This window comes from Sus scrofa, chromosome 1 (assembly GCF_000003025.6).
Source record: "Sus scrofa isolate TJ Tabasco breed Duroc chromosome 1, Sscrofa11.1, whole genome shotgun sequence".
Classification (NCBI taxonomy): domain Eukaryota; kingdom Metazoa; phylum Chordata; class Mammalia; order Artiodactyla; family Suidae; genus Sus; species Sus scrofa.
In genome coordinates, this window is record NC_010443.5 from 95,831,227 (window position 1) to 95,855,034 (window position 23,808).

The 23,808-nt window shown below is 38.1% G+C and overlaps 1 protein-coding gene across 5 annotated transcripts in view; it reads left to right on the forward strand.

The window, feature by feature from the left end:
- C1H18orf25 (chromosome 1 C18orf25 homolog) overlaps positions 1-23,808 on the forward strand; it is a 90,613-nt gene that overhangs the window by 22,532 nt on the left and 44,273 nt on the right. For all 5 annotated transcript variants that reach the window (XM_003121415.6, XM_003121416.6, XM_021092561.1 and 2 more), the window contains exon 2: positions 15,489-16,273. In XM_003121415.6, coding sequence (XP_003121463.3) covers positions 15,559-16,273 — 715 coding nt within the window. In that variant the 5' untranslated portion in view covers positions 15,489-15,558. The remainder of the gene's footprint in view (positions 1-15,488; positions 16,274-23,808) is intronic.

The following is a 23,808-nucleotide window of genomic DNA, read 5'->3' on the forward strand; positions in this document are numbered from 1 at the left end:
AGATTCGTTACCACTGAGCCATGAGGGGAACTCCTCCATGAAGAACTAAATATAAAGACATGAGAACATTGAGTCAACAAAGGGGATATAAGTAGTTTGAAGAGGAGAGGAAGGAAGAAAACTCAGAATAATGTGATAGAGTCATCCATAGAAGGAGATTTTCAAGGAGAGAATTGTTAACACTGTCAGATACTGCTGAGAGGTAAGGAGTATGGACTTTTGGATTTGTGTCTTTTGGATTTGGTGAAATGTCATAGTGGTAGCCTTAGGAAAACTTTAAATAGAATAAGGGGAACAAAAGTTAGATTGCATTGGCTTAAGTAGTATAATAAGGACTTAGAGGTGCTGATGGTACTTAAAATTTAGCAGTTGAATTGAAAGTAGAGCAAGAAAGATGTGTGATTTTGTTTTGTTTTAAAGGTGAGACTTGGGAGTTCCTGCTGTAGCACAGTGGGTTAAGAATCTGACTGCAGGAGTTCCTGCTGTGGCTCAGGGGTACAAACCTGACTAGTATCCATGAGGATGCGTATTCGATCCCTGGCCCCTCTCAGTGGGTTAAGGATCCGCCATTGCTGTGAGCTGTAGTGTAGGTTGCAGACCTGGCTTGGATCCTGCGTTGCTGTGGCTGTGGCTTACGCTTGTGGCTGCAGCTCCAATTTGACCCCTAGCCTGGAACTTCCATATGCTTTAGGTACAAAAAAAAAATTTCTAACTGCAGTGGCTCTGGTTGCAGAGGTGCTGGTTTGATTCTCAGTCCTGTGCAGTGGGTTAAAGGATCCGGCATTGCCACAACTTCAGTGTAGGTCACAGTTGTGGCTTAGATTCAATCCCTGGCCTAGGAACTTCCATATGCCACGAGTGTGGCCATAAAAAGATGAGACTTGGACATATTTTTTTTTTTTTTTTTTTTGTCTTTTTGCCTTTTCTAGGGCCACTTCTGCGGCATATGGAGATTTCCAGGCTGGGGGTCTAATTGGATCTGTAGCCATTGGCCTACACACAGCAACGCGGGATCCGAGCTGCGTCTGCAACCTACACCACAGCTCATGGCAACGCTGGATCCTTAACCCACTGAGCGAGGCCAGGGATCGAACCCGAAACCTCATGGTTCCTAGTTGGATTCGTTAACCATTGTGCCACTACGGGAACTCCTGGATATACTTTTTAAACTTTTCATTCTCTTGATGTTGCCTTTTGCAGGCCAGATTTTTTTTTTTGTTTTTTGTTTTTTGTCTTTTTGCCTTTTTCTAGGGCTGCACCCACGGCATATGGACGTTCCCAGGGTAGGGGTCTAATTGGAGCTGTAGCTGCCAGCCTACGTCACAGCCGCAGCAATGCAGGATCTGAGCCGCGTCTGCGACCTACACCACAGCACATGGCAACGCCGGATCCTCAACTCACTGAACCTCAGTCTCATGGTTCCTAGTTGGATTTGTTAACTGCTGAGCCATGACGGGAACTCCCAGATATTTTAAATTCTAATAAAGTCTACTTAGCATTTTTTTCTTTCATGGGTGTGCTTTTGGTGTTGTATCTAAAAACCCTTTGCCAAACCTAAGTTCACCTAAATTTTCTCCTGATTTTTCACCTAGAAGTTTTATAGTTTTGCATTGTACATTTATGTTTATGATCCATTCTGAGTTAACTTTTGTGACAGGTGTAAGTTCTGTGTCTATAGAATTTTTTTCACATGGATGTCCAGTTGTTCCCACACCATTTATTGAATAGACTTCTTTTGCCATTGAATTGCCTTTGCTCTTTTGTCAAAGGTCATTTGGCTGTGTTTGCGTGGCTTTATATCTGAGCTTTCTATATTTTTTATTTTTATTTACTTCAGAATGTTTTTATGGCCACACCCATGGCATATGGAAGTTCCTGGGCCAGGGACTGAATCTGAGCTGCAGCTGGGATCTATGCTGCAGTTTTGGCAACGCTGGATCCTTTAACCTACTGTGACAGGCCAGGGATTGAACCTGCATCTCCACAGCAACCTGAGCTGATGCAGTCAGATTCTTAACTCACTGTGCCTCAGCAGAAACTCCTGAGCTTTCTGTATTCTATTCCATTGACCTATGTGTATCTTCTTTGGCTAGTACTACACTGTCTTGATTACTGTAACTTTATAATAGGTCTTAAAGTTGGGCAGTGTCAATCTCCCATAAGAATTATGTTGACTGTTCTGGGTCTTTTGCCTGTCCATATAAACTTTAGGATTGGTATGTTAATATCTACAAAATAGGTTGCTGAGATTTTGATTGGGAATGCACATAACCTATGGATCAGGTTGGGAAGAAGTGACATTTCAACAGTGAGTCCTCCAATTCACGATCTGGGAATATTTCCTCCTTTTACTTATATTGTCTTAAAGGTTTAGAATAGGCAAAATTGACCTGTGGTGATAAAAGTCAGAATAATGGTTACATTTGGGGGAGCAGTTTATGACTACAGGTGGCATGAAGGAGGCTTCTGGGATTTGGGGGCATATTCTGTATATGGTCGTGGATATATTCATTTTGTAAAAATTCATGCTTGTGTGTATACTCCTGTGATGACATTTAAGTCACATTTTTTTTTTTAAAGAAAAAAACTTAGTCTGACAACTTTGAATTAAAGAGTAGAGAACCCAGTACCCAAGTTTGTTTTTTAGTAGTCTCATACCCACATACTATTTTTGAAAATTTGTGGGTGTAGATTTTAGGAGTGTGGAGGGAAGTGACTGAAAAGTTGAAATACTGAAATTAAGAGCAAACTTGCATGCAAGGTAGATTTTAATTTAATTTAATTTTGGGGGGCGGGCTGTGTCTGCAGCATATGAAAATTCCCAAGCCAGGGCTCAAACCCACACCATAGTAGCGCCTGAAGCTGCTGCAGTGATAACACTGGATCCTTAACCCACAAGAGAACTCCTGAAAGGTTGATCTTTAATGTGTTTCTTATAGACTGTTTTTACGTTTGATGATTTGGGGTCACAGATGCAGAAGATTTTTAGTACCAATTTTTAATAAAATGAAAGACTGCGGTAGACGAAATTTTGGAAGGAAAATGTCATAAATTCTATTCGGACATGATGATTTCTCAAGGGAGATTGGTATAAACCCTGCAACTTAGTATTTGAAGCTAGATTGTTTAGACTAATTTGGCATTGCAGGGGAATAGACAGGATCATTTGAAAGGCTTTTTAAGAAATTTAAGAAACTTAAGTGTCTATAACATGGAAATATAGCCTCCACTTATATGGGAAGAAAAACTCTTGTTTTGTCAGTAAAACATTGACCCTCTTTAAAGCTGCTTTTTTGTGTAAATAAAAAAGCCATTTAATTCAGAATGTTGTTTTATGCAAGAGAACGAAGTTGGAATTCATACATTGTCTATAATATGTTTTGTACATGTGGAGAAGCAGTGTAAGTTAACTGTTTCATATACATCATGTTTGAGGCATTAGCTGCTTGTATTTTTTACAGTTCTAGGGTGGTGATATGAAATAAACAGATGCAGGAGTGCTAGCAGTTAGAATGCCCCATTTAATATCACTATAGAGCAAAATCTTGCCCAGAAGCAGTTTCAATTAATGGACTGTGCTTGTGTCAACTTGTGGTTTCAACGGAAAAGTGCCTGTAGCAACAGTAAACTTGTAACAGCAGATGACTTCAGTTTGCATTTGTCACATCAGGAAGGACAACATAGTGTTAGTTTATTCATTCATTTTTGTCTCATTACATACTGTGGTGTTAAAGAATGGTTAATGATTTTTGTTCACAAGGGGTAAAATTGAAAGGTGTAAAAGGCAAGCCTTTCTTATGTTAGTTGCTTAATGATTTTATATATTGCTATGTCAAAACCCTCAGGATTTCCTCTAGTGGCTTATCTTAGGCCTCATTAATCATGGGCCTTTCTCACAAGTTTATTGGAAGTTGTTAAACATCTAAAAATGTATTGCAAGAGGGAAGAGTTTTTTTCCTTTGGGTGTGTTTTATGGATGTCTTTATATCTTTTTTTTGTCCCCCCTCCAAAGAAAATTTCTTCCCTATCAGTTTATACACTGAAGCAAGTGCTGCACAATTTTTAAGAAAGTCTGTTAAAGTCTCTTCTCTTTTCACTGCATGCTTTCTCCCTGGATGAGCCGATATATTCAGTTATCACTTCTGCTTATATTTGGAATGTCCAAATCTATATTTCTTTTTTTTCTCCCTGAGATCTGTGTTCCTGTGAGCATTAACTAATTCAAATAAAAGTTAATTTACTTTCTTTACTCTTCCTATAGACCAAATCTAAGTGTGAATTACCCTGAACCTCGTTTAAATTCCACCCAAGGAATGGAGTGTTAGATATCTGTGGGTTGAGTTGGTTGATAATGCTCAAGGTTTCTGTTTTGCTGATTTGTTTGGTTTTATCCACTTAGAATGAGGATTTGAAGTCTGTAACTACTGGTGTTGAATTAATCACCTTTCTATTCTGTAGGGTTTCGCTTTGTATATTTTGAGCCTTTGCTAAGTGCATATTTATTATAAGTAATGTATCCATTTATAATTTGTACATGTTCCCAATATCATTTCCTTTGTATCATTATGTAATGTCCATCTTTGTCTCTAGCAGAATTTCCTCCCAGAGTTTATTTTGTCTGATATTGATGTTTTAGCTTTCCTATACTTGCCCTTTGCATAGTAAATTTTTTTTCCCATTCTTTTCTTTCAGCCTGTTGATTGGAGTGTTTAGGCCATTCATATTTAATGTGATTATTAATATTGGTTGGATTTACTTTTGCAATTTTATTATTTTCTGATGTCTTATTTTTGTTGTTGTTCCTCTGTACTGTCTCTACTGCCTTTCTTTTGGGTTATGTTTGTGCTATTTTTTTTTTTTTAACTGTATTGGAGTTATTTTCCTACATCTGAGACTACATCTGTATCTTGAGAGTTGCTCTTAAGACTACATCTGTATCTTCACTTATGATAGTCTTCAAATTAATACTTGATTCCAATAAGATAGAGAAACATTACTGTAGTGGGGGAGAGCTCCAGCTCTTCCTTCCCTTCTATGGGTTTTTTTTTTTTTTTTTTTTTTTTTTAAGGCATACACCTGAGGCATATGGAAGTTCCTAGTCAGAGCTGCCAGCCACAGCCACGGCCACAGCCAGGTGAGATCTGAGCTGTGTCCATGATTTACACCACAGCATGGCAATGCCGGATCCTTAACCCACTGAGGGAGGCCAGGATTGAACCCTCATCCTCATGGATACAAGTTGGGTTCATTACTGCTGAGCCACAATGGGAAACTCCCTCTTTTATGGTATTATTATTATTATTAAACTTGAATGGAAGCTTTTTCTTTTTCTTTTTCTTTTTTTTTTTTTGTCTTTTGGCGTTTCTTGGGCTGCTCCCGTGGCATATGGAGATTCCCAGGCTAGGGATCTAATAGTAGCTGTAGCTGCCGGCCTACACCAGAGCCACAGCAACGAGGGATCCGAGCCGCGTCTGCGATCTACACCACAGCTCACGGCAACGCCGGATACTTAGCCCACTGAGCAAGGCCAGGGGTCAAACCTGCAACCTCATGGTTCCTAGTCGGATTTGTTAACCACTGCGCCACGATGGGAACTCCTTATGGTATTATTTTTATACATGTGTCATCTTTCTGTATTATAAACCTAGCAACATAGTGTTATAATCATTGCTTTGTACAATCTTATATTTTTTATTATTTTTTTATATAAATTGCATTTAGTTTAACATATATTGGTTTTTATTATTTATTTATTTGGTCTTTTTTTTTTTTTTTCTTTTTTTTTTCGCTCTTACTTGCTTTTTTAGGGCTGCTCCTGCGACATATGGAAGTTCCCATGCTATGAGTCTAGTTGGAGCTATAGCTGCTGGCCTATGCCACAGCCACAGCAATGCCAGATCCGAGCCATGTCTGTGACCTACACCATAGCTCATGGCAATGTCAGATCCTTAACTGAGCAAGGCCCAGAACAAACCCTCAATCTCATGCTTCCTAGTCGGATTCATTTCCTCTGCACCATGACGGAAACTCCTATTTGGTCTTTTTAGGGCCACGTCCGTGGCATATGGAAATTCCCAGGATAGGGGTTGAATCAGAGCTGCATCTGCCTGCCTACACCACAGCCACAGTGATACCAGATCCGAACTGTATCTGCAGCCTACACCACACCTCACAGCAATACTGGATCCTTAACCCACTGAGTGAGGCCAGGGATTGAACCTGTGTCCTCATGGATACTAGTCAGGTTCATTAGTGCTGAGCCATGATGGGAACTCCAAATGTATATTTTTAAAAAGAAGGTAAGAAAAATAAAAGTTATTTTTTAGAATCTTTTATGCTAACTTGTGTAGTTACCATTTTGTATGTCTGAATTTCTTTTTGTGGATTTGAGTTATAGTATGGTATCATTTCTTTTCATTTTCCTTTATTATGTCTTATAAAGCAGGTCTCCTATTAATGAAACCTCCTAGTCATTGTTTATCTGGGAATTTTCTTTGTTTTCACTCTCCTTCCCTCCTTTGCCTTCCTTTTGAAAGAATAATTTTGCTGGATATAAAATTATTAGTTAATAGCCTCTTCCTCCTTCCCAGCAGCACTTTGTGTGTTATTCTACTGCCTTCTGGTTCCAGTGTTTCAGATGAAAGATTAGCTGTTAATCTCATTGTGGTTTCCGTTTTTTCTTATACTGCTTTCAAGATTTTTCTCTTTCACCTTTTTGATTACGATGTGTCTCTGTGGACCTCTCTTTATCCTACTTGAGATTTGTTGGGCTTCTTGGATATGTGGAATAATGTTTTTCATCAAATTTAGAGAAGGTTTGAGCTGTTACTTTTTAAAATACCTTTTCTACCTTTTTCTTACTCTTTGTGGGCTTCATGTTACACACATATTTTTGATGTTGTCCTGTAAGTTTCTGAGACCCTGTTCATTTTTCTTTAATCTCTTTTTTTATTCAGATTGTGTAATCTCTATTGAGCTTCATATTCACTGATTTCTTTATTCTGCCATTTCAAACCTGATGGTGAATTTTCCCTTTCAAATGGAAAAATATCCATTTGGTCCTCTTTTAATTATTTCTTCTTCTTTTTCCCTTTTTTCTTTTTATGTATTCACTTGTGGCATATGGAAGTACCTGGGCTAAAGGTTGAATGGAAGCTGTAGCTGTGGCCTATGCCACAGCCACAGCAACGTCACATCCAAGCTGCATCTGCAGTTTGTGGCAATGCCAGATCCTTAACCCATTGAGCAAGGCCTGAGATTGAACCCTCATCCTCACAAGAGACAATGTTGGGTCCTTAATCTGCTGAGCCACAGTGGGAATTTCTAATGATTTCTTCTTATTGCAGTTCTCTATTGGTTGAATCATTGTTAATATCTTCCTGTAATGTTTGGTTTTTTTTTTTTGGCTGCTCTGAGGCACATGGAGTTCCCAGGCCAGGGATCAGATTCCAGCAGCAGTTGCGACCTATGTTGCAGCAGTGGCAGTGTTGGATTCTTAACCCATTGTGCTGGACTGGGGAGTTTTCTGAGCCACAACAGTGACAATGCCAGATCTTTAACCTCTAGGCCACTAGGGAATTCCATATTTTTGCTTTTTTTTTTTTTTTTTTTTTTTCCTTAAATTTTAAGCCTGGTCTTCTGATGGTTACTTTTATCCTTTCTAGCATAGCTTATTGGCCAGCCAATGCTTGAACAGAGTTGTGCTGAAACACTTCATTCTAGAAAGGGTTTTTTTCTTCTCTGCTGTTTGGATATTTTTTATGTGGATACCAAAGCACATTTTCAAGTTAAGGTCTTTTTAAAGTCTGCCTAGGCTCTTTTACTTCTGTTGGACCCTTTGGCATCTCTTCTGCATCATCATACAGGCAGAGCCAAGAATATGCTGGACTCATTTTTGATTGCATCCTCAGGTTAATAGAAGCCTTGACTGCCCTTCTTGACTGCTGCTGAGATTGACACTTGCATCTACAATGCCTAGCCTCCATAGGCCGCGAGGGTGGCCGCAAAAAGACAAAAAAGAGAGTGGCGCCACCCCACTCCCTTTTTTGTCTTTTTAGGGCTGCACTCACACCTATGGAGTTTCCCAGGCTAGGGCTCGAATTGGAGCTGTAGCTGCCAGTCTACACCACAGCCACAGCAAGGCGGGAACCTAGCTGAGCCGAGTCTCTGACCTACACCACACTACAGCTCACAGCAATGCTGGGTCCTTGACCCACTGAGAGAGGCCAGGATCAAACCTGCATCTTCCTGGATACTAGTTGGGTTCCTTACCGCTGGGCCACGATGGGAAATCCAAAATCACTCCCTTTGTTAGTGCAAACTGGCAGATTCTCAGAGCATTCCCTGTCTCAGTATGCAGACCTACTGAGCTGGGAAGTGAGGGAGGTGGGAGCAGCACCAGGCGAGAATGGCACAGACTCACTCACTGTTGTTCTTAATGAAAATTCTGCAGGTTTTCATGCATCAATACTTCTGTTTGGTATGCTTTTGACTGATTTCCAGAACACTAAATTGGTTGTTTTTGTCAATTTTGTCTTGCCTGATAGTTATATTTTGGGGGGAAGATTTGTTGACCTCATCAATTGCCATAGCCAGAAGTCCTTCCCTATCAATACTTATGAAACCTTCTGTGCTCATAATCCATCACATCTCTTTCAGCTAGAGTTATCCACTGTTCTGTTTGGTAACCATTCCCTTACTTTTTTTTTTTTTTTTTTTTTTTTTAAATGACCACACCATGACATACAGAAGTTCCCGGGCCAGGGATTGTATCTGAGCAGTGCTGGATCCTTTAACTCATTGCCCCAGGCCAAGGATCAAACCCATGCCTTTGCTGCTGTAGTTGGATTCTTGTTTTTTTTTTTTTTTTTTTTTTTTTTTTTGTCTTTTTGCCATTTTCTTCGGCTGCTCTGGTGGCATATGGAGGTTCCCATGCTAGGGGTCGAATCAGAGCTGTAGCCACCAGCCTACGCCAGAGCCCCAGCAACGTCAGATCCGAGCCATGTCTGTGACCTACACCACAGCTCACGGCAACACCGAATCCTTAACCCACTGAGCAAGGCCAGGGATCGAACCCACAACCTCATGGTTCCTAGTTGGATTCATTAACCACTGCGCCACGACGGGAACTCCTGTAGTTGGATTCTTAACCCATTGTGCCACATTGGAATTCCTCCTCTACTTTTTACAGTAGTTTAACTGCACAGCTAAGTATCCATATATAATTGGTCATTTTGGTTTGTCTGATTTTGTACTTTATAAATATTATAAGGGATTTAAAAATTTTTTTGCTTGCTGTTGTTTTTGATATTCATCCATGTTGATATAGTTGTGTTTCTTTTGCTTCTACCACTAAATGCTCCCCTACTGTAGGAATGTACCAAATTTATTTTTCCATTCTTTTGGTAATAAATACTTGGTTTTTGTTGTGTCTATCAAAAACAGTGCTGCTTGTATTTTTCTCTAAACAATGTATTTTAAACTTCAGGTTACTAATGATTGGTTGTGAAATCATTTTACTGAGTCATGACCAGCACTTAATTTTTTAAGTATATAGAATGGAATAGAAAACATGAGTGCTTTACATAAGATTTTGTTAAGTTTTTATTTCATTAATGTCACTACAAGAAGCTCCAAACTCCTTAGCTACCCCCCTTTTTCTTTTTGAATTTTAAAAATTAGATTTTAATTTCTTTTTTTTTAAGTTTTATTGGAGTAGAATTGACTTACAATGTTGTATTATTTCAGGAAAGTGAATCAGCTATACATATTAGTGTATTTATTCTTTTTTTCCCCATATAGGTTATTACAAGCTATTGAGTAGATTTTCCTGTGCTGTGCAGTAGATTCTTGTTAGTTAGTTATTTTATACAGTAATGTGTATATGTTATTCCTGCCCTCCCAATACCTCCCTCCCCCTAATGGTTTTACCTATGGCAACCATGAGATTGCTTTTGAAATCTGTGATGATTTCTACATAGTTTAGAAATTGAGTATTATGAATTTTTCTTTTTTACACTATGTAAATCATTGTACTTAGCAGTTTTATTTTCTGTCATATTTTCTGTAGCATATGTTAAACTCTTTTCCATTTTTCATAAACCCCCAAACCTGCCTTCTTTTTCACCATTGCATTATGCTTTGCTGACCAAGAAGGAGGTTCTGATAAGATAAAAACTCCCTCCAGATTTTTACAGTAGCTTCATTCAGCCTTATACTTAAGCACTTCCCTGTCTTCTCAGGGGCAGTATACTCCTTCCTTTCCATGGTTTAACTCTTGTACCTGTCCTCATCTTCTGTTGTCTTAGTTTCTTAATTAGTACAGAACTAATAAAACACTGCATTTTCCTTGTCCAGAATTGACAGCAAGGTTTTGAAAATTATTGCATTTTTAAAGGGGAGAGAAAAACATCAGGTAACACTCTAGTTGCCTTTAACTACTCTCATCTTGGTTATCTGTCCCAGCCTTATAGGACATTTAAAAAATACTTACAGAAAGTATGCGAAATCTAAAAAAAATTCTTTCTCATATAAAGATGTCATATTGGCCTTGTAAAAGTATTGTTTTGCTTGCTGTATGGAGAATGGTTGACACGTAGGAGCAAGACTGAACTCAGAGATGGGAGTTGATTGTCAGTCATTCTATTGAAAAAATAAATGATGTGTTTAGAGTGGTTGACAGTGGAGATAGAGAATCTAAGGTGGGATTGATAGGAATTAGTGAATGATGGGATGTAATGAATAAAGGAGAAGGCCTTGTCAAGGGTAACTACCCTCACGTTTTTGACATGAACAACTGAGGTAACAGTGGTGTACTAACTGAGCTAGGGGGAGCAGAGTGGGGTAGTTCAGAGGTGACTGATTTGGTTTTGGATATGGGGAGATGGGGTGCTTTGTAAATCTAAATGATGTCAAGTGGATATTTGGGTGGATTGGTATAGAACTCAGAGAAGGATAAGATGGAAAAACAGAATTACTAGTATAGGAATGGTAGTGGAAACTGTGAGTGTAGAATAGGTTGCTTTGGTGGGAGGGAAAAACCTAGCCCTAGGACTAACTTCTGAGGGGTTTGGTAGAGGAAGTTAAGCCTTGAAAGTACACTGAGAAGAGGAGCCAGAAGAGGGGAACCTGAAAGCCAAAGAAGGGCAGTTTAAGGAGGGGGAGTGGTTAGGTATAGAATGCTGCTTAGATATTAAGTAAGACGAGGGCCAAACTCTGTTGGAGTTAGAAATACGGCGTCATTAATGACCCTGGTAAGAACTGTTCTTCTGGTTTGATGGAAGCAGATGTCAGATGGAATTTGGTTGAAGGGAGAGTGTGAGTGGTAAGGAAATAAGAGTTTAGGGAGTTTAGACAACTTTCTTAATGAAGTTGGCTGTGAAAGCAGAGAATGGTACCTGGAGGAGGAGATAATGAGGTTTGAAGCAGTAGGTTGAAGGAGAATTTTTAAACAATGAACAGGTGAATGAATGGCTGAATGGTCTAATTGAGTGTGAGAAATTCATGAATGCCTTACATCAGTAGTGTAAGGTTCTAGGGAGATGTGAGGGAATGAGCTTTAATGTACATATACACATGCACACGTATATACATATACACGGAAGGGAATGCCTTTAGATTGGAGGGAAGAACTTCATGGCGGCGGGGGTGGCGGTGCTGTTCTAATAGGATAAATGCTGTCTGTTGTGTATTTTGAACTCGAATATAAATTCACTGTGAATATTAAACCAGTGGTTTGAGAGCCTTTTGTCTCAAAGATGCAACTCCCATTTGACCATTTCTACTGCCACCTAATTTTAACTACCTCTACCAGGAACATCTCATTTTTTCCCCTGAGTGAAAATAATATATGCAGTAAATAATCTGGTTGTTAGGGAAGATTAATCTGTATATATGACATCTTTTCCCCTGTGTTTAGGGTACTTCATTTTTATCCCATTGCACAGAGTTTAGTCATAGCTGTATTTCCACTTCCTGTGACTTTTTTTTTCTTGTGTTTTATGAATTACAAGAAATTCCACTATGGGGTGAAATTCTAATAGAAATCACTAAATTTGACCTAAATATTGGTTGATGTTCTGAGCAGAAAAAGCACAACTCCTTTTTTCTTCAGAAGACCTTTCAGTAGACTTTTATTTTTATGTTAGAGTGGGTTTTTGAACGGATAATACTTTTTACAGGGTGTAATATCCAAGAGGTACAGAACTATGTACAGTAAAAAGTCTCTGGTTCCTGTTCCCTCATTCAGTCTTTCCTTGCCAAGGCATCTGGTATTACCACTTGGGTATCCTCCAGAGATTTCTGTGCATCTGTAGACATACTCATATATCATTTTATTTACTTACACAAACGGTATAATGTACCTTCTTGGTTCATTTTAACATTATGTATTGGAAATTGCTCCATATTAGTATATAGAGAAATTTTTCATTCTTAATGGCCACGTTGTATGGACATGCCATGATGAGCTAACTGGTGTCCTATTTATGGTTGATGTTGGTGTTTGTGATTGATTTGGGCATATTTAAGTGGTTTTGACTGCAGTACTGGTTGCTTTTTTAGGCAGCAGAAGTCATTGTAAATGTCAACACTTAAATTTAAGGTTGAAAGATAATCGATTGATGTGTCATATTGAAAGGCATTGATAATTGTCATGTTTTCTTTCAAGGAAAAACAGTCTAGTTTCATTTGTGCTACCCACATAATTTATTTACTTGAAGAAATAAGAGTTTTAAGGATCATTTTAAAACATTTACTTTTCATTTGCATATATGTCTCACATTTCAGCTTTTAGAAAAGTTTTATTCCAGAATATATAACTTCATTCTCTACAAAAGAATCAACACGCATTTTTATTTAGTCAGTGAATCCTGTTTTATTCTTCATACCCGAGTATATTGCATATGTACGAATATTTTATTTGCTGTTTGTATTTGTATATTCCATATACGAATGTTTTGTTTTCCTGCATGCTTCGTTTATAACACTGGCAGTTTGTTACTTTAACTTTTACTCCCTCTGTTGGCACTCAGTGGTGTTACATCCTTTTTGGAGTGGTGTTAGGAATGATGTTTATGCTTATTTTCATTTAGTTCAAAAGTTAGTAATGATATAAATATACTTATAAAATAGACTTACATATGGGCTTGTTTTTAATTTATAAATGTTTTCAGTGACTGTGAATGTCCTGGTTTTCATGAATGCTTGTTTTATCAGCATCTGAGCATAGGACCTGGGGGGAAAAACCCAGGTAATATAAAACATTTATGTTTATTGTAAGCAAAAAGTAGTCATGTCATGTTAGATCAGTGAAAGAATTTTTCAGATATCTTCAGTTGTTGTCTACCATTTAATGAACTATCAAGTAACTCAATGGAGTGAAGTGACTGAGATGTCTTTTTTTTTTTGGATTTTTAGGGCTGCACTCACAGCATATGGAGGTTCCCAGGCTAGGGGTCCAATCAGAGCTACAGCTGCCACCCTACGCCACAGCCACAGCAACTCAGGATACCCGACCCACTGAGCGAGGCCAGGGATTGAACCCGCATCCTCATGGATACTAGTCGGATTTTTTCTGATTTGCCGTAACGGGAACTCCTGTGACTGAGATGTTTTATTGCACCCACATAACATATGGTCTAGCTTAATGTTTGTGTCATTCTGAGATCTATGGGACATTATGATAATGGCCGCCTTTAACATCATTTGTTCAGGATGAGATACTTACTTGCCTTGCACATTCTTATCATCCTCTTAAAAGCACCAGTTTATGAAGTTTGCACTGTATAGATAACAACTCTTGTGCTTAAAGATTATGTCCTGTTTCTCTATGATTAAGTGGAGTTGTAGCACACACAGTGGGGGAAGGATATTAGGTTCTGAAGTTAGCATAGGTGGTGGGGAATGTGTGTAGAGTGTTTTCTTTTAAACCCCTTAAGTCAGTCATAGAATAGAGTACCAGGTGTTCTGGATTCACAAAATAGTTAATTTGTATTTAGTGGCTGTCGTTTATGAAACAAAACATAGGTTTAAACACTAGACTCATATTCAGCATGATGAGAGGTTTGTGGGAACTAGAAAGAACTGAGGAAATAGCAGATTCAGGTCTTTCATATTTTCTTCTTCTTTTTTTTTAGTGGTTGCACAAGAAGCATGTGGAAGTCCTGGGCCAGGGATTAAATCTCACCCGTGGCTGTGACCCTATGCTGAAGCTGTGGCAATGCCCAATCTTTTAACCCACTGCACCAGGCTGGGGATTGAACCCATGCCCCTGCAGTGACCTGAGCTGAGCTGCTGCTGTTCAGATTAACACACTGTGCCACAGTGGGAACGCCTCAGGTTTTTCATCTTAATGCTTCTCTGGAGCAGGTCCTATTGAGAGGAATGGCAGAGAAGTTTTACGCATATAATTACTTTTGTTGCTCACTTGCCAAATGCATGTAATTGATTAAAAAATTTTTTTATTATAGTTGATTTATAATGTTCTGTCAATCCCTGCTATATAGCAAAGTGACTCAGTTATACATGTATATCTATATGCATTCTTTTTTCAGATTTTTTTTTCCTTTAACCTAAGTGTACATTTGATGTCACTCCACTGAAACTCACTCCTTCACTTCCTTTCTTTGAGGATTTGAATGTAAAAGTTACCATTCCAGTTAACTTGTTCTAGATTAATTTTTTGAAGCTTTCTTTTTTGTTTCTATTTAAAACATATTAACTGTATCACAGTTTTGAGGATCCCTCTCTTGAACACTAAAGTTTTGTTAAAATTAAAAAAAATTTTTTTTTTATTTTTTTGCTTTTTAGGGCCTCACCTGCAGCATATGGAGATGCCCAGGATAGGAGTCGAATTGGAGCCAGAGCTGCTGGCCTACAGCACGGCAATGCCAGATCTGAGCCTTGTCTGCAACCCACACCACAGTTCATGGCAACGCCAGATCCTTAACCCACTGAGTGAGGCCAGGGATTGAACCCACAACCTCATGGTTCCTAGTTGGATTCGTTTCTGCTGTGCCACAACAGGAACTGCAAAAACTATGTTAAGCTATTTTTTTTTTTTTTTTTTGACTGCCCCATGGCATATGGAGTTCCCAGGCTAGGGATCAGACCCCTTAACCCACTGTGAGGATCGAACCTGCATCCCATTGCTGCAGAAGCACCACAGATCTAGTAGCACCACAAAAATAACTCCTAAATAAAGTTTTAAAGTTGAAAATCCTTGTCTGGTTGCTTAGTTGCATGCTGGCCTTCCATGTCCAGTATTAGCAGTTAATATTGTACCATTTTTAGTACCTCTGTATGCCAGTATTTTGGTTGTCTTAAGTCTTTTGAATTTGACTGCTGTTCAAGTACATAGTAGATGCATATATTTTAAAGGCCTGTATGATGGTAACTTTTGCTACTCAGAAAGATAGGCATGTTGTATTGATTAAAAAATCTGCCATTTCTGTTTATTGATTTGTGTGTGTGTGTGTGTTTTTGTACAGGTTGGTTTCCTGTTGCATCATTGATATAGCTTCCTAGACTCTGCTCCATGATTTAAGTCAAAAGTCTGAAATGAAGATGGAGGAGGCAGTGGGAAAAGTTGAAGAACTCATTGAGTCTGAAGTCCCACCCAAAACTTCTCAACAGGAGACAGCTAAGGAGGAAGATGGATCTGTAGAACTGGAATCTCAAGTTCAGAAAGATGGTGTGGTGGATTCTGCAGTGCTTTCTTCAATGCCCTGCTTGTTGATGGAACTGAGAAGGGACTCTTCTGAGTCTCAGTTAGCATCCACAGAGAGTGACAAGCCAACAACTGGCCGAGTTTATGAGAGTGACTCCTCTAACCACTGCATGCTTTCCCCTTCCTCTAGTGGTCACCTGGCCGATTCAGATACATTGTCTTCTGCAGAGGAGAATGAACCCTCCCAGGCAGAAACAGCGGTGGAAGGAGACCCTTCCGGAGTGTCTGGTGCCACAGTTGGGCGCAAGTCTCGCCGGTCCCGATCTGAAAGTGAAACATCCACCATGGCTGCCAAGAAAAACCGGCAATCCAGTGATAAACAGAATGGCCGAGTTGCCAAGGTTAAAGGTCATCGGAGCCAAAAGCACAAGGAGAGAATCAGGCTACTGAGGCAGAAACGAGAGGCTGCTGCACGGAAGAAATATAACCTGTTGCAGGACAGTAGTACCAGTGATAGTGACCTGACTTGTGACTCAAGCACAAGCTCATCAGATGATGATGAAGAGGTTTCAGGGAGCAGCAAGACAATCACTGCAGAGATACCAGGTAGAGGATGTTTTTTAAACTGACTGTAGCGCGCCTGATGGCATTTCCCAGCTCTCAGGCTCAGTTAGATGAGTGACACTTGAAAAAAAATCCAAGAGACCTGCAGCTCTGTAAATTTGAAGACTGCAGTGTATTAACAAGACATGGCCAATTTGAAAAACCTGTTCTGAGGTTTCCAGTGCACTTTAGCACATCAGCAAAATAATAATAATAATAATAATAAACCCCAAAAATAAAAGGTTAATGATAGGGACAAAATTATTTTTAAGTAATAGAATTTCTCCTAAGTCTTATTCTGTAACACATTACCTGAACTCCCATCATTGCCTTTTTAGCACTGCTTAGATTTAATACTCACTGTTCAGCATTATTACTAAGTACATTTTCCTCAGGAATAGGCACCTTGCTTTATTATATAGCCAGTGCACTTGAGCTTATGGTGTCTAAAATAACATATTTATCTTTTGTTCAAGGCTTCTAATACCTGTTCCTCCTATAATAGCAGTTTATGTGTCTCCCTGCCCCCCCATCCCATACAGTGCATGATGAGCTAGTTATCCTTGTTGCACATTTTTCTATTCTAAGTTGTCACTTGCACTGAAAGGAATGATTTTTGCAGAAGTTCCCCCTTAGCCCCCAGGTTTAAAAAGTTCAATAGAAATCTGCTTGTTCTATGTAGTTGCTGTCATGGCTCAGCGAAAACGAATCTCACTAGCATCCATGAGGACACAGGTTTGATCCCTGGCCTCACTCAGTGGGTTAAGGATCTGGCGTTGCCATGAGCTGAGGTGTAGGTCAAAGACATGGCTCAGATCCCGAGTTGCTGTGGCTTTGGTGTAGGCTGGCAGCTACAGCACCAGTTCGACCCCTAGTCTGGGAACCTCCATATGCCAAGGGTGCGGCCCTAAAAAGACAGAAAAAAAAAAGAAAAAGGCAGGAAATCTGCTTATTCTAGCTCTCATTGGTATAAGGATCTGTAATTTGTTACATGTTCGACATACCTGCTTTCTCCATATTACCACATCTGGTACTGTTTACTGCGAAGGCAGTCTTGAGATTTCATAGTGGAAGAAAGATGAGGTCTGAGTGGTTCTTAATTGGGTGAATTCTCGTTATTGAAGAGAATCTTATAATTAGTAACATTCTGTAAATTACATGGCATTTAAAATCATGACAGCATTGTTTGTTGCTTTATTAAAGAAGGGGAAGTTTTGTCTTTCAAAGTTTTATAGGTAACTTTTTCATCCTAGTTTTCTGAAAAGTTTGTTTCTATACATGAGATAGCATATTGCTGATACATAAAGATACTTAAAAAAATCGCTGATTAATTAAACCTCTAGCTAACCAAACTTACAGAAACTCAGTGACACAATGATTTCATAGGTTCAAATTTTAATAAAAATACTACCCATATGGTATATTAAATGTGAGTTTTTAACAGTTGTTAGAAATGCTTAATGTTTTAATATCTGTTGAATTCCTTTGGTAGTTCCTTGTGTTAAAATTACCAGGGAGGGGATTTAATTGAAGCTCATCAGTTGACTGCATGTAAGAAGCAGACTTTGGGGTTGTCCTAAAGCAAGTTCTAGGTATATTTCATGTTTAAGAAAGCTTTATTAACGTTTATATAATTGTTTATGTGTTCTTAAGTTGTGTTCTGTTAATCAAGTCATGATGGATCTTTTGACATAGTGCTTAATTAATTCCACTCACTAAACAGATTTTTATGTAACTGCCCATATTCTGCCTTTTTATGGAAATGGAAAAGAAGGTGGGTGAACAGAATTCTTTTTGAAGGTGACCCCGTTGTAGAGGTGGCATAAGAAATATCTTCATGGACATTCTCCTCTTTTGGCTTACATAGGTTAGGTGATCGATATCTTGATCAGTGTCTAAACTTCTAAAACACCAGTGGTCCATTTCTTGTCTGTTCTGAATGTATAATAACCAAAACACCAAAGTTAATTATCTGAAATTTTGTTTCCATTGTTCCCACCATTTAATAGTTTGTGGCTTTTGGAAATAGTTTTCTGTGGTAATCCTGGAGAAGCAAGTGGTAGGCAAGGTGCAGGGCCACTGTATATGACTGCCTAGGCTGCTCATGCAGTTTCAGAAGGTGCTGTTCACATGAGCAAGTATGAATGGCCTTTCCTGAAATTATGCAAAGCAGTGAAGATGGAACAGCTTAAGTTAAAATATTAGGAAGTTCATTTCAGTTTAGCCCTGAAAAATTTTGACATTGTTCATTTTTTTATGCTGTAATAAATTGTAAAGAATAAATTAAATAAATGAAGTACAACTCCATGGACATTCAGGCGAACTCAAACCTAACAGAAAATCTCTTGGAGTTTGAAATTTGAATCCAGCTGTTTATACAGACTGGAAACCTTGAAAAGTAAAAACAGATTCTTGATTTACTCTTTCGTCAAGGGACAGCTAATTTAGTAATTCAGAAAATGTTCCCGGCTGCCAAATAATTGAACAATTAATGCATTTTCTTTTAAAGAGTAAAAATAATGCTGCAGACTTATATAGTGCATAGTGATGCTTAATAATTGAGTTTGATACCTGGAGAACAGTTAGTAATGAAGTGTTTTTTTGTTGTTGTTTTAGTTAACAGTTCACTGACAGGTGGCTTAGTGTCCATGCTAGTTCATTCTTTCCTTGATGCTTTTGAAACTATATTGATGTTTTAAGAATCTGTAGGTATCATATGAAGATAATTCTGGCAGTTCTTTCATTTGGGGGACTTAGAGATGGGCAAAAATAGGGTATTTTGTAGTGGATATTAATGTAAAAATACTATATAGTGGTGTTGAGTATTCAAAGCTTTGTATGCAGTGTCTCATTTATCTTTATAGATGATGTTTTTGTATGTTAATCACTCTTTGCAGTTTTATTATTAGAGCATTATTTCTTTGGAGTCAGGGGGTCAGTTTCTCTGTAAAATCACTTTGAGACTAGATATATAAATAAAGTCTGCTCTTGCAGGGAATTTTGATTTTAGTGAATATGAGTAATGGACATCAGACTTGATTCAATTTAAAAAATTATTTCTCTGAACAGGTCAACTTACACGCATCAGTATAGGTGGCCAGCAGGGAAAAGTTTGTCCAGTCTTTTTCACAAATATTTAGCATAGAATAAACCTCAGGGTGGCTTCGTTTTGTCTTGGCTATAATGACCTGCTTTTCTGTGCTTTAAGAGTCCACCATGTAAATACCCCCTCAGACTGAGGTTCTGAAAATAGTATGCACTTTGGCAGGCAAGGGTTAGTTGTCTTGGCTGGTTTGCATTTAGAAAATAAAATCTAATTGGTCTGTTTTAGAGAATGTTAGGGAGGACACCTGTCTAAGATCATCTGAATCCTTAACCCATGTGGCCAGGCTGGAGCAGCTCACTAGCATCACTGGCTCACCACGTACATTTATGCAGTGAAATTTATCCTCAGTTTTTCTGTGGTGGAGACTTCTGCTTGATCAATTAACTCTTACTTGGAAATGAAGAAAGTTTTTAAAATAGTAAGTCTTTTGTAGAAAATTCTGAAAATAGAAAAATGTGAGGTAGAAGATTAAAATCATTCAGAGTTCTTTTGTTAACATTTAAGTAAATTGCCTTCCATAATATATAGCAAAAGTTATCATACTACATATTCGTCTTTCTTTCCCTCTGACATTGCATTTTGAGCATTTAACCAAAATAATATTCTCCCTAAAACCAGGTATGGATTTTGAATAATCTAGCTAACTGTAAAATAACTTGCCTAATGCTGGTTTTTTTGGGACTATTTTAGTTTTTGCCATCATGAGAAAGGATATGAACACTTTAAGGCTCTTGATACATACTGCAAATTACTTTTTAAGACTTGATTAAGTTTATTCCATCCAGGAGCTTGATTGAATATTCGTTGCATTATGTTCTTTTTATTGAGTGTTTATAAAAATGTTGCTGATTTGGTGGAAGAATTGTCTCAGTGTTAATTTGCTTTCCTTTGATCACTAGTGAAGTTGAAATTTGTATTCTTCTGGTGAATAGTCTATTCATTTTCTTTGCAGTTTTTCCCTCTTGCTGCACTTGTTTTTCTTACTGATTTGTGAGGGTTCCTAACCTATTGGGGATTGAATTACTCGAAATATCTTAATTTAAGCAGTGGGGACTCATGGTAGAAGAAATCTCAAACCTACATTGGAAATCCCACGACCTTTTTCCTGTATTGAATATGAAGTAACTAAAAGCCCCACGTCCCCAATTAAAACCTCTGTAATCTGATTGTATTTTGGTAGCTATTTAGGAGACGCACAAAATGGAGTAATTGGGTGAAAGCTGCCTGAACACAGTGATTAATAAATGCAAACAAAGCAGGTAATACCTGTGCAGTTTTCAGTCTGACTATATGTTAGAATCACTTGGGGAGCAAAGATTCCCTCCAGACCGATGAAAATCAGAATCTCTGGGTCTGACCCAGGCATCACCAATTTCCCCCCAGCTTTTTTGGAATATAATTGAGCATAATATTGTGGAAGTCCAGGGTATACAACATGTTGATTTGATAAATGTATATATTACAAAATGATTAGCACAATAGGGATAGTTGACATGTCTGTCACTTCGTGTAGTTATAAATTGTGGGTGGGGAGGTTTTTAACAACTGTTCTCTTAGCAACTTCCAGATATACAATACAGTTATTTTTTAATTTTTGCAACACTGGTGGCATGCAGAAGTTCCCAGGCCAGGGATTGAACCCTGAGACAACAGTGACCCAGGCCCCCACACTGGCAGTGCTGGATCCTTAAACCACTATAGTATTATTAGCTATAGTCACCATGCTGTACTACATCCCCAGAATTTTCTCATCTTATAACTAGAAGTCTGTCCCCTTTGATCACCCTCACTCATCCTTGTTGCCCTCCCCACTCCCTACCGGACTACTCTGTGTCTCTGAGTTCAGTTTTCTTAGATTCTATATACAAGTTAGATCATACAGTATTCCTTCTCTGACTTATTTCACTTAGCATAAAGGCATCAGCAGTTTTAAGCTCCCCTGTGATGACAGTGAGCAGCCAAGCTGAGAACTACTCAGTTTAAGCAGTGACATGTTAAGCCTACCATAGCTAAAAATCATTGTGAAACTGGTAGTCTGCTTCAATTAAGTTGTGTTACTGGTTAATAGGTATCAAGTTCTGAACAGTAATAGAGTCTAGTTTTTAAAAATTTTATTAGGTATAAAAACTACTGCAAGTAAAAACATAATAAGTACTTTTAAGTTTTACTCCATCCATGTAAGTGATTATTTTAAAAAGCATGTGTTGTTTAAATATGGTTTTCTGTATGCTATAATGTCTGGATATGTTACCTAAAATTCAGAAGCTTTGAAATCTTAGTGGTGGGTATCCTTTGGCAATCTCTAATGTTAAACAGATATTATTTTCCACCTACTTTTCCTAACTTCCTAAAGTGAGTGCCTATAAAAACTGTGTATGCAAAAGCATAAGCTTGGCTTTTGATATGTCTTTCTCAAAGTAGGATCTATTTTAGTGTTAATAAAAGGACATATTATGTTTAAGGTGAGAATATGGTCCCCGTTTTTTTTAAAATGTATTTTTTAGAGCAGTTTTCTAGAGGTCCACAGTAAAATTGAGCAAAGGTACAGAGATTTTCCATTTATTCCTGTCCCTACGTCTGTACAGCCTCTTCCACTATCAATATCCCTATAGAATGGTATATTTGTTGTAATCGATGAACCTAGATTGACACATCATTATCACTCAGAGTCTGTAGTTTACAGTAGGGTTCACGCTTGGTGTTGTTCATTCTGTGGGTTTTGACAAATGTATAATTGGGTCTTCTTTTTAAGATTTCAAAATATTTTGCTTGTCAGTGTTTAATCCTAGTACTCATCTTTATGAGGCTGCAACTTATCTCGCTGTCTCTAGCATAAATATTCTCAACCATTTTTTAGAATTCAGCTTTTAAAGGCCCATTTTTCAATGTTTGTTGAAAAATAAACAGTGCCAGAATCTAAACATTAAAATAGCCATATGATTTCCTGTTGTATACACTAAAGTTTACCCAGCACTTATGATGGGGATAAACTGTTTAAAGAAAGTTTAGTGTTTTTTAAATTCCGTTTAGTCTTTCATATTACACTTTGGGGAAAGGTAAATCTTTCTTTTTTTTAATATATTTTATTTTTTTAAATTGTTATTTCCCCAATACAATTTTTTTCTACTGTACAGCATGGTGACCTAGTTACACATACATGTATGCATTCTTTTTTCCTCCCATTATCATGCTCCATCTAAATCTTTCTTGAGGAAGTTTACTTACAAGATTTTTTTAATGTGAAGAAAAGGGATGAAATGCAGTAATCAAGGAAAGAGGAATATGATGAAGTTTATAGGGAAAGTTGGTAACAATAAATTGAGACTTTTTTTTGCTAGGTGGAATTAGGCTAAAAATTTGTCCGATAGCCTTTTAGGCATTGAAAGAGGTGGCATAAACAATTCTCATTGTTTAGGAGAAACACTGCTTTTCCTGATACTGAGACCTGGGAATTTTTCTTTTGCATATTCATAAGAAAACACTATGAGATAAGTAAACTATATTTTCTGAAATGCCCTGGGGTGAATACAATAGAGCATTTCATAGGGTAAGTTCTTTTTTTTTGGCTGCACCCATGACATATGGAAGTTCCCAGGCTAAGGGTTGAATTGGAGCTGCAGCTGCCAGTCACAGCCACAGCCACAGCAGTGCAGGATCCTTAACCCACAGAGCGAGGCCAGGGATCAAACCCATGTCCTCATGGATACTAGTCTGGTTCATTACCTCTGAGCCATGACGGGAACTCCCATAGGGTAGTTCCTTATAAGACTTCATGATATAGATAGGTGGTGTAAGACCAAGATTGATTGATTTCGTCAATCATTTATTCATTCAGCAAATATTTGAACGCCCACTATGCAGCGTTGGGAATGCAACAGTGAATGAAAAGTCCCAGCCCTCACGAAGCTTAATCTTTTTTGAGGAGACAGATAAAGGAATTCATCATATGCTATCAGGTAGGAATATACACTATGAATAGTAAATAAAGCAGGATATAAGAGCTGAGTTAAAGATTGACTAGGAATGGGGTAGAAAAGCTGTTTTAGATAGTGTAGTCAAGAGTGGTCTGAGGAGGTAACATTTTTAATAGCTCTCTGAAGAAATGAAGAGTTCATAAATTTAATTTTATTAGAAACACAGAGTATATGGGACCAAAACTGATCTGGCCTAGTTTAAGAATAAGACAGTATATGTAGAGGAGCATATCCTAAACTAGAGTACTATGAAACCGCTGTTCTACTTGATATTAATAGCTGTACACTATTCACACATTTGGAAAGGGCTGGATTGTGTGGAAACGGATATTGCAAAACAACTCAGAGCCATTAGTGTGCTCTCTGGAGGGGTAAGGTTATGATTTGTAGCATACTTCAAGCTTAACCACAAAACTTTTTTTTGAGGCATACGTTATTAGCACCTTGCACAGACCAGG